At 35.7% G+C, this 18,286-nt stretch overlaps 1 protein-coding gene across 1 annotated transcript; it reads left to right on the top strand.

Annotated features, from left to right (window-relative positions):
* The first annotated feature begins 14,573 nt into the window (after window positions 1-14,573).
* Window positions 14,574-14,960, top strand: LOC110704035. Its single transcript, XM_021881824.1, has one exon. The coding sequence runs from the start codon at window positions 14,574-14,576 to the stop codon at window positions 14,958-14,960; it is 387 nt and encodes a 128-aa protein (XP_021737516.1).
* Window positions 14,961-18,286: the final 3,326 nt, after the last annotated feature.

Genomic DNA, 18,286 nt, shown 5'->3' with positions numbered 1-18,286 from the left:
CAACATGACAATAATAAATATCATGGATAATAATTATAATAATCATGATAATAATCATAAATAAAATAATCATCATATTAATAATAATTAAAATAATATTCATAATCATCAACATTATAACAATTATAATCATAATCATGTTCATGTTAATATTAAAGCATAATAATAGCAAGATCCTAGGCATGATACTAACAAGATTAATAACAAACCCTAGCATGTCACTAAGCAATAAAAATCAAATCTTTAACCCTAACATGATACTAACAATCATAGATATTAGGAAGAAAATAAAAGACATCGTAACAATCATATTTAATATTAAAATTACCCTAGACATGATACTAGGAATATCATAATAACAATTTAAACATGATTTCTACATCATAATATCAATTAATCTATTAAAGTACTTACTTTGATGCCTCGTACCTCTTTCTAATAACAAAATACACACATTAGTAACTTCAAGGAAAATAATAATAAACAATTAAATTAAATAATGGAAAGAGAGATTTGGGACCAAACCCTCAGAAATTAAACCTTTCACGTCTAGGGCGAAGGCAACTTCGAATATGGCTAGGTGTTTCTAGATCTTTTGAATGCGGAATTTTGTATGTAAAAACAAAGTTTAAAAAAGAAAGAGAAAGAGAAGGATGATTGAAATAATCAAGAAAACTTGATGAGAATTGGTGAATGATTAAGAGGATTAGAGAATTAATGATTGCGAATAAAACTTGATTGTAAGTGAGAATTTGTGAACGAAAACAGAGTTTTTAATACGTTATTTATAGAGAAATCAGCCAAAAAGATAAAATATCAAAATAGTGCACTTGGCGCACGTAAAACGAGGTTGGCGCACGCAAAACAGAGCTGGTGCCAAAACCAGCTAATTGGCGCCAGACGCCAATGGCTAGCACCAGGCGCCTGGCCTATTTTTGACGCATTTTCGAAAATCAGATAAGTTTGCCATACTGGAGGATAAAATCGTATCTTTTCCTCAAATATGCTATTTGATTTTAATTAAAACTTTGAAAACTCAACAAAAGTCAATTTATCAATACTAATTGAATTAGGAACGAAAAGAACCTTCTAGAAGAATCTAGAAGACTAAAACCATTCCTAATTGCATTAGAAATGATAAATTATATTAGGCCCTCCCCTAGATCATTGGGCCACATATATGGCTCAAACCGGGCCCAGTTTAGTAAATTGGCCATAATTTCCTTAATAGTCATCGGAATTGGGCTTATAATATATCGTTGTAAAGGTCTTTACATGCCCCATCCAACTACACTACTATTGGACCATATCAGGGACCAACCAAACTGGATTGGATTTTTTCTTAAAATAAGTTTTCAAAAACAGAGAGAAGAGAAAAGAAATTAAAACTATCCGCAACACTAAACTTTCCACACTTTCGCTTCATTCGATTATGATTCGACGTGAAAGGCACTCATCACTGGGTTTGGTGTTGGGGAGACACATTTGGGTGTCTACAGAAGCCCCCACTTTGACTGAGTTTGGAGAAACGTAAGTTTCGAAAACAAAAGTCAAAGTATCGATAGGGACGGAGAATGATTCAGAACGTTCTGCAATCCTAAACCATTCTTGTAACGCCGATACCTGCAAAACTAGTATTAGCTAAACAGATAAAAGAGTTAAGAAACGCGTATCTTGCACCGTCGAGCACACGTCTCTGAAAGTAACCGATTGTTGCTGCTTTACTGTTTTGATGACCTTCTGCAAGCTACAGAATGCCATCCCGCTTGAAAACTGCTACGCCCGTAACTGCTTCCAATTTGGAAGATTGCTTCGCCTAAAACGATCCTCCTCCACTTTGATAATATTCCACTTCCAAGGGAATACTATCAAAGATTGCTTCTCTTGAAACAATCCTCATCCGCATTGATAATATTCCACATCCAAGGAAATACTATCGAAGATTGCTTCTCTTGAAACAATCCTCAGTTGTTTGTGACAACTCTCCATAATCTAGGGAACGCCACCTTGTTGTTTCAATGTTCACTCGTCTCTGAACAAAGAGCTTCTTTTTGATATGTTCACGCGTCTCTGAACAAAGAGCTTCTTTTTGATATGATCTTCTGAATGATGTCTCCACGCGTCTCTGAACGAGGAGCTTGATAATAGGATGCCTACGTGTCTCTGAGCGAAAGAGTCTAAAAAGGATTGTCCACGCGTCTCTGAACAAAGAGCTTGATTGATATGCCCACGCGTCTCCGGAGCAAAAGAGCTTGATGGATGAAATGTTCATGCGTCTCTGAACATTAGAGCTTGAATAATATGCCCACGCGTCTCTGGAGCAAAGAGCTTTGATGGAGATGTTCATGCGTCTCTGAACAATAGAGCTTCGGTACTTGAACGTTTGTTGCGATAATATTCTGAAGGAAAATTTCCGAAGACCAACGTTTGTCGATCTCTAAAGCTCGCTTGAACTTTGCTTCCGCTAAAACCAGTATGTCGGTGTTTCCGTGATGAGCCCATTCTTAGGCGCTTTAAGCTAAGTGACACGATCTTTCATCAGGTCGACCACTTATTGTGATTGTAATCAAACTGACTACTTAATCATGTCAAATTGCTTATAAGGGCTAACTGGCGTACCAAGGAACCCAAAATTGTTGTATAAGGTCGAAATCACCTTTCTGAGAGGCTACGAGCTCTGTCGCTGCTGAGATATCTCTGGCGTCAAGAATTGACTCTGTCGCCGAACGCTGTGATAGGGTCTTCCCTATTCTGCTGCACCTGTATTTATTTTTTACTATAGAACTTTGCAATCTCTTTGATCATCTTAGGGTTGACCTAAAGTTTAGCGTTGACTCAACTCATTGACTTGACACGACTCGAGGCATAAACCTGACTCACTGTGATTAACTCGAGGTTGACTCGACTTGAAGTGAAATGACACGTGTGACTCATGACCTATGTGTGCATAGTGTTGATTGTGCGACTCGAAAATGCAAAAAAGCAAATAAATTTCCGTCATTTTTGTGGAGGGTACCGACTTTCTCCCGAAAAATAAATACGCGAAAAGGAATCGAAGTGAAGTTTGAAGATGCATGTTGAATGATCTTAGTAAAAAATACTATTTCTCAAGGTGCAAGGATGAGTGATGTTATGTTTTTGGGTAACTTAGGCACGGAGGCTTAGCGCTTCATACTTCGATGTAATGACAATTATGATTGATGAGTGATGTTGATATGACCAGGCATGCTTCAACGTTATGTTTTCATGAAAAAGGGTTCCTAAGGGAAGTATATTTGGTCATGTATCTGTGCAGTGTGTGTGATAGTGACACTAAAGTTAGGCCGCAAGGGCTAAGTGTGTGGGAAAATATATTATTTGTTAAAAGAGTCAAATGGTGGTGACTCTTAGGCTAAGTAAGCTAATGATATAGGGATCAAGCCCCCAAGTCTAGCTCTAAGTAAATAGGGATGAGCATAGGAGATCCCTTGATATGATCATGGTGTAAGTATGTGAATGTGAATATGAATGCATGTTTATTACGGCCGCACCTCGATGTGAAGTTGCCTATGTATCCGTTAGGAATCAGGCCGAACGTAGCTCTAGCCGAACCTCGCACAAGTGTGTATACCTCAAAAAGGTCTTTTAAGGGTTGTAACGTGGTTAGGCTAAAGGCTGAAGAAGAAGGGGATAAGGCTCAAGACCCTAGATAAGCCCCCAAGGTGTGCAACTTTGCTTTTGAATATTTGTATTTTTATGCTTGAGTTTCTACTCCTTTTTTTAGCTCTCTTTTATCTTTTGCTTTAGCATCTATTTTATTTTTATAAGCGTGGGCAATCCCGATCATGCGGTCTATCACTCACTTGGCATTCATGTTTCTCAGGAAAGGTACCGAGCACTCGATAAGAGACGCAATCTGAGACGTGTTCTTATCGAAGATATTTTCATATCAAAGACATTGGAACACTTACCCTTTTGTACACTTTTATGATTATTTTATTTTTGCTATTTTAATCTTTTGAATTTTCTCAAGCTTTCTTTAGAATTGCAAAGGTTGCACACCATCCCATCCCAAGGTTAGTAGATGTAGGTTGAAAAAAGAAAGGTCTATCGTTAGCTGAGTATTAAACGCGGGCCTGGGCCGCACCCGCAAACCAAGATAGAGAGTCCACTCGACAAGTCTAAAGAGGTTTCATCCCAAAACCATATGGCAATTGGAGGAGTAGCCCCTTAGCTTTATAAAGTGTTTAACTCTCTCTTCTTCAACCAACGTGGGACACTTACATGTGGTGACACTTGAGAGGTTTATTCTTCAACACTCCCCCCCCCACCTCACATGTAAGGACCCTTTTTAACTTTGTCTCATGTGATTTTTCGAGCTAGAGTGCTTCTTCACTCCCCCTCACATGGACCTACTCTTGGCCCAGTGAACTTTTAGCCATTAAAGATCCCATATCGTGGGCCTAGCTCTGATACCATGTTAAACGCGGGCCTGGACCGCACCCGCAAACCAAGATAGAGAGTCCACTTGACAAGTCTAAAGAGGTTTCATCCCAAAACCATATGACAATTGGAGGAGTAGCCCTTAGCTTTATAAAGTGTTTAACTCTCTCTTCTTCAACCAACGTGGGACACTTACATGTGGTGACACTTAAGAGGTTTATTCTTCAACAGCTCGAAGTGGTGTATGAAGAAAGGATTGCATATTTGAAAGGTGAAAGGAGATATGATGTGGCTACAAGGGGTGCCTTAAATCATTGGTATACCTTGTGCTTAATTCAACATTTTTTTTATTTTTTTTAATGCAATATAATGAAATGATCATATGTAAGGAAATAAATTCTCATTTTTATTAAAAGAAAATATATAATGATTCTACAAAATAAATCTAAGGAGATTAAAAGGGTGTCTATGCTAGACTTATTTAGGAAAGAGTAAATAAAAAAGAAATAGAAAAACGAGGTCACGAAATCTTGTCGTTGAAGCTCGCCTCTTGTCTTGTGTTGTTTGCTTTATCATCACTCGCTTTCCTTGTTAACCGGAGGCATGTGAAGCTTGTTATTATCAATCAAATGTTGGATAGCCTTCTTTAGCTTCCAACAGCTCTCAGTAGTATGACCCCTACCTTGATGGTACTTGCAGTGTTCGTCTGGATTCCAACTAGGCAATCTCTTTTCAGGTGTGGGATCTTGAATAGGTCCAATGGGAGTAATGAGTCCTTTGGCATGGAGTCGATCGAAGGCAGTATCGTAGCTCATCCCAATGGGGGTGAAGTCTTTCCTTAGTTGCTTCTTAGATCCTTGGTTATCTATGGCTAAAACTTCACTGAGATCAAAGGTACTAACATTGTTACTAGAGTGGGTGTTTTTGGAAGAAGAAGGATTGTCGTTCTTCTTTCCTTTCCAGCCACCGTGGTTACTATTGTTAGTAGCTTTTTTCTTTGCGAGGTCATCTTCGATTTCAATTCCGATGTCATAAACGGCCTTGAAAGTATTCAAGTTGTGTTGATATTTTAAGTGCTTTGAATACTTTTCTTGGAGATTCTTGATAAACATCCTCACAGATTCTTTTTCGGTAGGATCCTTGACCATATTAGCGGAAGTTTCTCTCCACTTATTAAAGAAAGAAGTAAAACCTTCATTCTCTTTTTTTCTTAGCATCTCAAGTTGTCTATGATCGGTTTCAACTTGAATATTGTACTTGTACCTATCAACAAAAGCATTTACTATCGATTCCCAGGTAGAGGTTTTCTCCTTGTCAAGGGAGAAGTACCGTTGTTGGCAAACGATTTCAAGAGATAGTGAGAACAGAGAGGGGAAAACCTTCTTATCGATACCCTTAATACTCATTATGGTCTCAAAGGCTCTTAGATGAAAATAAGGGTTATCCGTTGCCTTGAATTTAGGGATGTCAGTGGCGTTGAACTTGTGCGGAAGAAGTTCCTTGTCCAGCGAGACCCCTTGTGAACTCATGCCTTGAAATTTATAGTCACTAGATAGCTTGCTTAGACTCTCTTGCATGAGGTCCATTTGTTGTTGCTTCACGGGATCATTGATCTTGAGTGTGAGTAGCTTCAGTGTCTCAGTCACGGTAACCAATTGGTTCCTAAGCTAATTGACTTCTTCTTGACTTGACATTATCCTTTTAGCCTTCCTCTTTTGACGAATCGGTTTATCAAAAAGTGAGACTTGAATAAAGAGGTTGTCCTTGATTAATCGCCCTTCTTTCCTCGACCAAGTACTGTGGAAAGGGAATTTGGGGATATTTATTGTTAATTATTTGACTCAAACTTCATTCAACATGCAATGGAAGGAGGATGTGAAGAAAGATTGGAATAGAATGTGAAAAAAGAAAAAGATAATGGAGGTGGAAAGATATGAAGAATTAGGAATAGAATGTACCCCCCAACTCAAATGACGGAAAAAAACCGACTCGTGCATGAACCTAAGACATGGTCATGGTGATGTGTACTCAAAGTGTGTGCTAATACTAGTGAGTGTAGGTGACATGTTAAGGCTCTTGTCATGACCATGTGGCTAGACTATGTGACTAGACTCAAGCAAAGATTAAGTTAAGATTTTCACGTATATGCATTAAACTGGACAGACTGTGGTATTTTAGTCATAACTTTTTATCTGTGACTCTGATTTGGATGAAACCAACGCTAAATTAAAGATAAAACTCAGGGCTACAGATCCATAGGTTTTAAGACTCGTAGTTCTTCCTAGAACTCCGGATATGACCAAAACAAGTTAACGTTTGTGCAATATACGGTAATAAAAATCCGGGTTGACTTAAAGGAACTATGACTCGATATTATGTTTATTTCTTAGCTCAAATTAATTAATTAATTAATTAAACAAAGTCCTTTAGTCATTAATCAGTTTATTTAGTCTTAACACAAGTCAAACAAACGGTTAGGAAAAATCACATAGAGTATGCACAACAAATAATGCACAATTAGTCAAGTAGGCACAATATGATGCAATGAGTTCGCAACCTAACCATGGCTCTAGTTCTCTAAAGTTCGGGATATGGTTTAGTCAATAGATGGTCCATGGTTAATTGTCCGGATGCACCGCGCGAAAGCCTAACCATGAAGGGTTGGCGCGAGTGGATGGGACACCGCGAACTTTAGAAAAAACTCGCTTCCATGGTTTGGTGAATTCAACATCTCGGATGTACCCTTTGTTGCACGGAGCGTTCAATCGGGTAGATGGAGCATGAATTCCCAGAGGGTTATGTCCATATGTAGAACACATATGGGTTTCAAAAAAGTGAGAAAAAATTCAATCAGGAAGTAGGATCGAGCAAACAATACGAAAAACCGGTCGAAATTAGAACGCATATTTCTGGCTCGGTATTGGGAGGAAATTGGCGCTAGCAATCAGAGACTGGCGCTAGCTTTTAACTGTAGCGCCTAGCGCCAATGCTGGCGTCTGGCGCTACGACTAAAATTCTGGCGCCAAGCTCTGGCCCCTGACACTACTTCACACATGCCTCAGCAGCTTTCTGTGCTCGATAAAATTTTCCTGTTTCGCGCGGTGTTATTTCGGTCCTAGTTGTGAAAGATATTTCTCAAATTTCCTACGTGTAAAATCCTATGTTTTTAACTCATTACGGATGGTATTTCCAATGAGATCTTTTTTATGCATATGACAATAATTTTAATCAAAATTACGCACATGAAATACTTAGAGCGTTTCGAGTCTCATCCACTCATTCTAAATCATTGCCGAAACAATTTCAGAAATTAAAATAGAAATCCTCCCCAGTGGAGTCGCCAAAAACTGTAGGGAATATATTTCAAGCATTAAACCCTTTGCTTGAACCCCACTGTGATCATACACTAAAGTACGGTGGCGTCCAAAAGGGAAGAAGATAGAGCAAAAGAGTCGCCAACAAGTTTTAGGAACTTGTAAACCGTTCACAGGGTGAAGGTTACACCCCTTAACGATCCAAGAGATCGTCAAATCCATAAGGTCTAGAACAAATAAGGGTTCGGGGATGAAGGTACAAATCCAACCTAAAAGAGATTGAATCAGCCCTAATAATAGGCCTCTACTTTATTCTTATCGTATTCATGTGCGCTTTTTAATTAACATGCAGTCAATAGGATTAACCCTAAACCTGTTTATCTATGTTGGTTGAATATAATGCACAAATAAACTATTATTGGTGATCACTTGAATTATAATCAAATTAACCCTAATAAGATTATTAATTATCTTATAAAGCGTGATTACAAGTACCAAATTCCCTTTAAACATGTATAAAAGGCGTGATCAAGCAATAACAAATATATAATCAAGCAACATGACAATAATAAATATCATGGATAATAATTATAATAATCATGATAATAATCATAAATAAAATAATCATCATATTAATAATAATTAAAATAATATTCATAATCATCAACAATTGTAACAATTATAATCATAATCATGTTCATGTTAATATTAAAGCATAATAATAGCAAGATTCTAGGAATGATACTAACAAGATTAATAACAAACCCTAGCATGTCACTAAGCAATAAAAATCAAATCTTTAACCCTAACATGATACTAACAATCATAGGTATTAGGAAGAAAATAAAAGGCATCGTAACAATCATATTTAATATTAAAATTACCCTAGATATGATACTAGGAATATCATAATAACAATTTAAACATGATTTCTACATCATAATATCAATTAATCTATTAAAGTACTTACTTTGATGCCTCGTACCTCTTTCTAATAACAAAATACACACGTTAGTCACTTCAAGGAAAATAATAATAAACAATTAAATTAAATAATGGAAAGAGAGATTTGGGACCAAACCCTCAGAAATTAAACCTTTCACGTCTAGGGAGAAGGCAACTTCGAATATGGCTAGGTGTTTCTAGATCTTGTGAATGCGGAATTTTGTATGTAAAAACAAAGTTTAAGAAAGAAAGAGAAAGAGAAGGATGATTGAAATAATCAAGAAAACTTAATGAGAATTGGTGAATGATTAAGAGAATTAGAGAATTAATGATTGCGAATAAAAAGTGATTGTAGGTGAGAATTTGTGAATGAAAACGGAGTTTTTAATACGTTATTTATAGAGAAATCAGCCAAAAAGATAAAATATCAAAATAGTGCACTTGGCGCACGCAAAACGAGGTTGGCGCACGCAAAAAAGAGCTGGCGCCAGAACCAGCTAATTGGCGCCAGGCGCCAATGGCTAGCACCAGGCGCCAGGCGCCAATGCCTGGAGTCAGGCGCTAGGCCTGTTTTTGACGCATTTTCGAAAATCAGATAAGTTTGCCGTACTGGAGGATAAAATCATATCTTTTCCTCAAAAATGCTATTTGATTTTAATTAAAACTCTGAAAAGTCAACAAAAGTCAATTTATCAATGCTAATTGAATTAGGAACGAAAAGAACCTTCTAGAAGAATCTAGAAGACTAAAACCATTTCTAATTGCATTAGGAATGATAAATTATATTAGGCCCTCCCCTAGATCATTGGGCCGCATATAAGGCTCAAACCGGGCCCAGTTTAGTAAATTGTCCATAATTTCCTCAATAGTCATTGGAATTGGGCTTATAATATATCGTTGAAAAGGTCTTTACAAGACCCATCCAACTACACTACTATTGGACCCATATCATGGACCAACCAAACTGGATTGGCTGTTTTCTTAAAATAAGTTTTCAAAAACAGAGAGAAGAGAAAAGAAATTAAAACTATCCGCAACACTAAACTTTCCACACTTTCGCTTCATTCGATTATAATTCGACGTGAAAGGCACTCATCACTGGGTTTGGTGTTGGGGAGACACATTTGGGTGTCTACAGAGTCGATTCCCTCACCCACCTCCCTTGATGGTGATTTCATTCCCCCATTTCTTTATTTTGAAAACCAATCTTTTTCTACCCCATCTACTTTCCATGATAACCATGGTTGCTTTGAGGGTGAGGCCTTGAGATTAAATGATTTTGATGTAGATGAGGATCAATATGAGAGGGTTGAGGAGGTATAGCTTACTTTCGATGAATATGAAGATGAGAGTGAAGTATTTAGTGAGGTTGAGTCTCCAACTCCTATCTCAAATCTTTAACCATTGTCTTCCTCTTTCACCTTCGATAATCCTTTCTCTTCTACATTTTGCACCATTGAGACGAAGAGGCCTTTCTAGAGGGAGATTATACTTCTTATGTTTATCTAGAGCTACCTCCCAAGTTCGACCCTCAACCCTTTGATGAGCTTTCTTTGAACCTTGATGATGATTTGATGCTTGAGAGCTCATTTAGGGTGTGAAGTTTACCTGGAGAATGTGTTTGAGAATGAGTTAAATTTGAATGATGATGAGTTGGAGGAAAGCCATTTGGATGTGGTTCATTGGATGAGAGAGCTTGTGTTTCAATGAATAGTGGTGTAATTGAGCAATCAATTCCTATTCCTTCACCTTACACCTCATTTTCAAGAAAGCTTGATCTTATTCCCTCTTATCCCATGTCATTACCTTATTTTCTCATATCCCCTCTTCTTGAAGAGCCTTTAGTCCCCCCAAGTGCCTCATTTGAAGACTTTTGAGGATAATTGTAAGATTTCCAACCAAAAATACTTTGTTAAGAAGAGAATGCCTTCTTCTTTTTCTTTTATTTCTCTTCCTTTTTCTTACATTTTTGTTTTTCCATTCTCTTTTTCCCCTTCTTGGCATACCTCTTCTCAACTCCATATGTGTGCAATATGCTTGTCGCATGCCTTCATTTTGTCATGTGCATACTTACTTTCATATGAAATGTGTGTAGTAGTGCATTTGACAAGCTCTTGCGTTCGTTGCAATATTATTTTCTAAAGCGGTCAAGCTTGGACCTTAAGCAAGCCTTTCTCGGGAAGTAACCCGTGTTTTATTGCTTTTATTTTCTTTTCTTTTTAGAATAGATTTTCTCTCATGGAAATGTTTATGTTCCTTTTGCTAGGTACATGACTTGATATATTTTGGTGCATTAGTTTGGATCAAGAATCAAGGAGGTTTGGCACCACAATTGCTAGCACATGGGAAAAAAAATTCAATTATAAAGGAAAATGACTTTGAAAGGTTTAATTGGGTCATTTGTGGATATTTACCAACATCCGGTAATATTTTTCCTTGCTTTTTCTCTAATGGTTAGTGACTTGTTAGACATGTGTTGGTTTGTTGGATTGATTTATTTCTTTATTTCCCTCCCATAGATTCTTTGATTTATGTTTGAGCGTGTTGTCTCCTCAATCTTGGGAGAGGATATTCTATCATGTTTGGTGGGATGTTGATTCATATATGTCATGCACCATTGTATATGCATTTCCTTGTTCTTTATTTTGAAAAAACTACAAAATGATTTTTGTTTCTGTTAAGGAAAATTTGCAATGTGTCTTTGTTTATTTCTTGCTTTGGACATAATACTTTTGGACTTGTATAGTTGAATGCTTCTCTTCTTAAATGGTATCGATGTACACGGTTAAAGAGTATCTTTGGTTGATTCTAGGATAGAGTATGCTAAGGTAGTGTCTTTAGAACTTTTGGGACCTTGAACCCGGATTCTAATTGTTTGTAAAATTTTAAAATTGCTCCCTTTTGGTGAATTTGAAACTAATAGTGAGTTTCTGCTGCAACTATCTGAGGTTTTTTTTCTTCTTGCTTTCAACATTTCTTGATTGAGCGGCTTATAGATCCTTGACTATTGCATGCTTTATCTAGAATTTGACTCTTGTCTCCCAAGATCGTAACCGAGCCATTTAGGAAGGACAAAGACATCTTTTCGGGGTGGTGATTTTCTTTTTCTAAGATAGTTTTTTATCTCTTTATTTTGGGTTTTCATTTGCCTACTTGCTAACCATTTGAGCCATAAACTTCTCTTCAAGCTATATCTATAGATTTTGAGCCTTTTGTTTCATTCTTGTTTCCATTATTGGTTTGTGTGAAGCATTTAGTCTCTCTTGTTGGAGTTTTGGTGAATGAGAATTATTGTTTGGTTCATTTATTGAAATCAAGTTTGTGTTGTAAATATTTTGTGAATAAAAAGCAAATGTAAAGTTAAAAAAGCCGTCCATATTTAAAAGAGGCGAGGACAATGAAATAATGTGAAAAATGAAAAAAAGTTGAAAAAAATGAGGAAAAACAAAGAAAATTCAAAAGCTTTGGCAAAATTGAAAAAAGTGAAAAATGAAAAATTCAAAAATATTTTGATGTGTCTTTCTCCCTATTTTAACTATTGAGGACAATGCTTTGTTCAAGCTTGGGAGAAGCATTCTTACGCTTTTCGTATATATGTTTGTGATTTTAGCTATGAACAAGCTTGGGGTGTTGGTTTTTTTTTGTTTTTTTTTGTTTTTTTTGTGATTACTTTGTTTTGGTGTTATGATTTGGCCAATCATTGCTTCACAATTTAGGTATATCACCAAACTTCAAATTTTAGCCTACCTTCACCCTTACATTACAACCCTTTTCAACACCTTTTGACTTTTTTGGTTGAGTCACAAGTTGGTGGAAAGAGATGTGAGTCAAGCTTATAGAGCGGTATGCCATAATCGAGATGTCGAGTAGCCTCAAACTTCTTTCTTTTCCGGTTCCTTCAAGAAACCATTGAGATGTAATATCTTGTATTTTCATATGTATTTTCCTAATTAATTAATTAGGAATTATTTTATAAAAAGGGTATTTTAGTAAATTTATTATTTGGAGCCAAATAATATTTGAATTTTGGCGCCAAAAGTATTTTGAAAACTAATCATTATTTTGGATAAGATTTATTATCCATTTATCCTATTTTAAAAACCGCATTATTTACATATTTCGGATATTTTAATCAAAGCAAAATAATACTTTAATTAATTATTTATTATGGCGAAAATAATAGTTTCTTGTGTTTAGCTGGCTATTATAGAAGGTTTGTGAAGGATTTTTTGAGGATCGCGAAGCCTATGATAAGTTTGATGAAAATAGGAGCATAATTTCTCATGGACCCCAGAGTGTGAGGAGGCATTTAAGATCTTGAAAGAAAAGTTAACCAAAGCACCTGTGCTGGCTTTTCCAGATGGAAGTGATCTATATGACGTGTATAGTGATGCATCGAAGTGAGGATTAGGATGTGTGTTGATGCAAAATAGAAGAGTGATTGCGTTTCCCTCGAGGAAGTTGAAGGTTCACGAAGGGAATTACCCAACCCATGATTTGGAGTTAGCTGCAATAGTGTTTGCCTTGAAGATTTGCAGACATTACTTGTATAGGGTAACTTGTAGGATTTTCACGGATCATAAGAGTTTAAAGTACATTTTCACCCAGATGCACTTGAATGGGAGGCAGAGACAGGTTGGAGTATATGAGTGATTATACATTGGATATTCAGTATCATGAGGGAAAGGCTAATGTGGTGGCAGATGCTTTGAGCAGAAAGTCGGAATTTACGGTGAATGTGATGGTAGTACCAGATCAGTTGTGTGTGGAATTTCAGATGTTGAACTTGGAGGTAGTGGGGCATGGTGGAGTGGCTAGGATGTTGAATTCCTTGGTGGTTCAACCATCCATTTATGATGAGATAAGGGAAAGTCAATTGGAAGATGAGAATTTAAAAGCAATAGAGAAGAAGATTAATGAAGGAGAAGTGCTGGATTTCAACATTGGTGATGAGGGGAGTATTCATTTTAAGGGAATATGGTGTGTACCACAAATTGTGGTGATCTGAAACAAAGATTGATGGAAGAAGCCCATAATTCTCCTTATCCAATGCATCCTTGAGGGGATAAGTTTTATAAGGACATGAAATAGACTTTTTGGTGGCCCAATATGAAGAGAGAAGTGGCTGAATTTGTTGCTAAGTGTTTGAAATGTCAAAAGTTGAAGATTCAGCATCGCAGAACTCCAGGAAAGGTCAAATCCTTGGAGGTACCCAAGTGGAAATAAGATTCGATTTCTATGGATTTTGTGGGAGCCTTGCCATAAACCAAGGCAGGGAATGACACTATTTAGGTAATAGTGGACAAGTTAACGAAGTCAACAACGTTTATACCCATGAGAAGTACCTGGACCATGGATCAGTTGGGAAGAGCATATGTGAAGTTTGTGGTAAAGTACCATGGGGTACCCACAGATATCATTTCGGATAAAGATTCAAGATTTTTGTCTAACTTTTGGCAAAGTTTGCAAAAGGGGACGGGAACTAAGTTGTTAATGAGCACAACGTTTCACCCAGCGACAGATGGTCAAACAGAAAGAACGATTCAAACATTGGAGGACATTTTGAGAGCTTGTGTGATGGAGTATCAAGGGTCTTGGGAAGACCACCTGGATTTGATAGAGTTCTCTTACCACAACAGTTACCATGCAAGCATTGGAATGGCACCGTTTGAAGCATTGTATGGTCGGAAGTGTAGAAGCCCATTGTGTTGGAATGATATAAGTGAGACTATGGTTCTTGGACTAGAGATGATTGAGGATATGGTGAAGCAGGTTAAGTTGATGCAAGAAAAGATTAAAATAACCCAAGATCGATAGAAGAGTTATGTTGATTTAAAAAGGAGGGAAAAGGAATATGAAGTAGGAGAGAAAGTATTGTTGAAAATTTCACCCATGAAAGGTGTGATGAGGTTTGGGAAGAAAGGGAAATTAAGCTCAAAGTACATAGGGCCTTATGAGATCATTCAAAAAGTAGGGAACGTGGCTTATAAGTTGGATTTGCCTAACGAGTTTGATAGGGTTCACAATGTGTTCCATGTAAGCCAAATCCGAAAGTACATTTCGGACGTAACACATGTGTTACAACCAGAAACTATTGAGATGGATGAGAATTTGACTTATGAAGAAAGACCAATAAAGATTCCCGACTATAAGGTAAGGAGCACAAGGAACAAGGATGTGAGCATTGTGAAAGTGTTGTGGTCAAATCAGAAAACTAAAGAGGCTACATGGGAAGCTGAGGATGATATGAGGAAACCCTACCTAGAGATGTTTGCCTAAGGTTAGTGGTCGAGTTACGGGGGCGTAACTCCTTTTAAGGGGGGTAGAGGCGATAGTGTTTCGCGCGTCTACTTTTCGAGTCATTTTTGAGTGATTTCGAGTCTTATTTGAGTTTAGTTGGAGTCTTGAGTCAAGTTAGGATGTGCATGAACCAATAATTTCAAAATAATTTTACATTACTTTTGGCTAAGTTTCGGGTAGAAACTTATTTTAAGGGGGGGTAGACTGTAATACCCCGTACTTTCATACCTATTTTCGTAATTAATTAATTAGGAATTATTTTATAAAAAGGGTATTTTAGTAAATTTATTATTTGGAGCCAAAATATTATTTGAAATATGGCGCCAAAGGTATTTGAAAATTAATAATTATTCTGGATAAGATTATTATCCATTTTTCCTATTTTAAAAACCGGATTATTTACATAGTTCGGATATTTTAATCAAAGCAAAATAATACTTTAATTAATTAATTAATTATTATAGCCGAAATTACCTAATAACTAGCTAGGATTTTTTTATTTTCCATGTATGGAAAATCTGATTTTTCTTGGTTATTTATTGGAAAATAATTGGTATTTAATTAATTATTTATTTAATTATTATTCTATATTATTCTATATTATTCTATATAATTATTTTATTCCTTAAACACCGAGCAAAATATTCCTAAATATATCTAGAGAAATCCGAAAATTAGAGCTATGGTAAGCTCCATATTTTCGGCCCTCATGAAATATTTTGGGGGGAATTTAATTCCTAAAATTATATTTTTAATTATCTCCCAAAATCTCCTATTTTCCTTAATTCTAATTCTCCATATTTTTAATATCCAATCATCATATTTTCTTGCCATTCATTCTTCTTAATTATTCCTCAAGTAATTTCAATTTCCTTAATATTTTTCATGACATACATACCTTCCATATTCAATTATACACAATCTCTATAATGTCAAAACTTTCCTTAAATCTTTACTTACTTCTCCAAGTAATCCCTTAAACCCTACTTACCATAATTCTTCCTACATTTTCCTACCATAATTCATACACATGCTAGCCTATAAATACCCCTTTAATTAATGATCAAACCTCACACAAAATTCTCATAATTCTCTCTCAAAACCTCTAATTATTTCCTTGTTCTTTTTCCTCTTTTCTTGCACCAACCACCACCACCTCCCTCCACCGGCGCCACCTGCCGCCATCAACCACCACCGGCAACAGCCACCTGTCGTCGTGCTGCTACTCTTGCCGCATCCCCTCCTTCCTCTCCTCCTTGGTTTCATATCTTTCTTCTCCTTTTTCTCTTATTCAATTATTATTATTATTATGGGAGATTTATATAAAAATTATTATGAGTAGTTTTAAAAACAGATTTTAATATTGTTTATGTTGAATTAATTTAAAAGGTTCATGTACATATAGTTGGGAGGGTTTAATTTAATTATTTGTGATTATTTGTTAACCTTATATTAATTAAGGTTATATTTACTTGTAGGGTGTTTTTTGATCAAGCTACTTGAGAGTTCTTAAGAAGTGTTTTTGGCTAAGCGAGGATCAAGGCACGTTAGGTGGCTAGATACCTTGAAAGTGATCGATTTGAATGAACATGTTTGAATGATTTATGTTGCTTGAATTAAATTGACTCGAATTATGGTTTATTAAATAAAAGTCTGTTTAAAAGATTGGTTTTCATAATTAAATTGGAGTATTGATTTTTATAACATGTTTTGATTAATTAATTTATTAATCATGTTTAAAAATGATTGATTTTGAAAACATGTTGGATTTATAAAAAAAAAGGGGGGGTTTGAATTATTATTATTAAAGGTTGAATTATTGGATTTAAAAGAGACTTTATTAAATCATTGATTTATTATTATGTTGGTAATCCCACTATGCGAATTTGGTATATTGATAAGGCCTTAGACTTTGCATGACCGGGTCTTTCCTTAAGAATAGCCTTGTAACATAAGGAGACTAGCTTGGGGGTGTGCACATTTGGGAGAGGAATTGGTTTAATTGGTTTATTATGAGGAATTGGTTTTTAATATGAGAAATTGGTTTTAAAATAATTGGAATTAGTTTTATTGATTATTGAGATTGGAATATTGAAAATTGGTTTTGAATCATGAGTTTTGAATTATTGGAATTGGTTTTCAAGCATGTTTGCGAATAAATTGAGTTATCTTGCACTTATCTTACTTAGCATATTTTGCTAACCCATACTTCTTATTTTGTTTTAGTTCGCCCTGTTTACCGTAATGGTAAGCAGTGTTACTTATTTTCAGGTTGAAGTCAATAATTGATGCATTTGAGTCCCGAGATTGTTTTCACTAAATTAGGAATCTTGGTCTTTGTATCTCACTACAACAAAAATAGGCTAACAGACCCGTACAAATTAGCTTTAGAGACCCGTTTTGAACGGGTCTCTATCTCAGGGGTGTGTTTAATAAAGAGATCCCTCATGAAGAGGAGTCTGTTTTAAAAAACAAACAAACCAGTTATTAGAGTTAGGCAGTCTGTTAGACATGGTGTATAATAGTTAAGTGAGAAGGAAAAAAGACCCATTACTTGTGATAGGGATCTCTTTAATGGGGATTGAAATAGACCTGCTATAGTAAATAACTGGTCTGTTTGATCCCTTTATTTTAAAAAAAAAAATTAAAAAAATATTCAGTGTAATATTTATTTGAATTTTAAAAGTTTAATTTTTTTTTCCCGCTACAAATTGAAATTGCTGAAATTTTAAAATTTGAATTACAACAATACAATTCAAGATTTTAATAGCATACTCCGTAACATTAATAGTATAGAACTTTACATCTACAACTTTTTTGGTAACACCTACAACTTTTTTGGTAACACCTACAACTACAATTCAAGATTTTAATAGCATACTCCGTAACATTAATAGTATAGAACTTTACATCTACAACTTTTTTGGTAACACCTACAACTTTTTTAGTAACACCTACAACTACAATTACAAAATTAAAACATAAAGTTAAACCTCTTTGGTTCAACAAGTTATACAAATACACTTAGCATTCAAGAACACTACCAAAGTATTGTAATTGATATGGTAAAAAAAAGAGGTATTGCGATTGATAAACTTGCCATTCGTGATTATTTGGTAATGGAAAACAAACTAGCTGAAGAAGAAAGCATATAATAATTTATTTTCTTCTCATAATCGGACTTTTGTTGACCAAGTCACCATCTCCAGTTCTCCACCCAATTCAGAAATTGTAAATTTGTAATTTTCAAGAATTAGAAAATAAACCAAATGCAAAAATTCAAAATAAATTAAAGGAAATTTTGA

The sequence above is a fragment of the Chenopodium quinoa genome, unplaced genomic scaffold (genome assembly GCF_001683475.1).
Source record: "Chenopodium quinoa cultivar QQ74 unplaced genomic scaffold, ASM168347v1, whole genome shotgun sequence".
NCBI lineage: Eukaryota > Viridiplantae > Streptophyta > Magnoliopsida > Caryophyllales > Amaranthaceae > Chenopodium > Chenopodium quinoa.
Note: the sequence above shows the minus strand (reverse complement) of the source record. Positions and strands in the feature narration are given on the sequence as shown.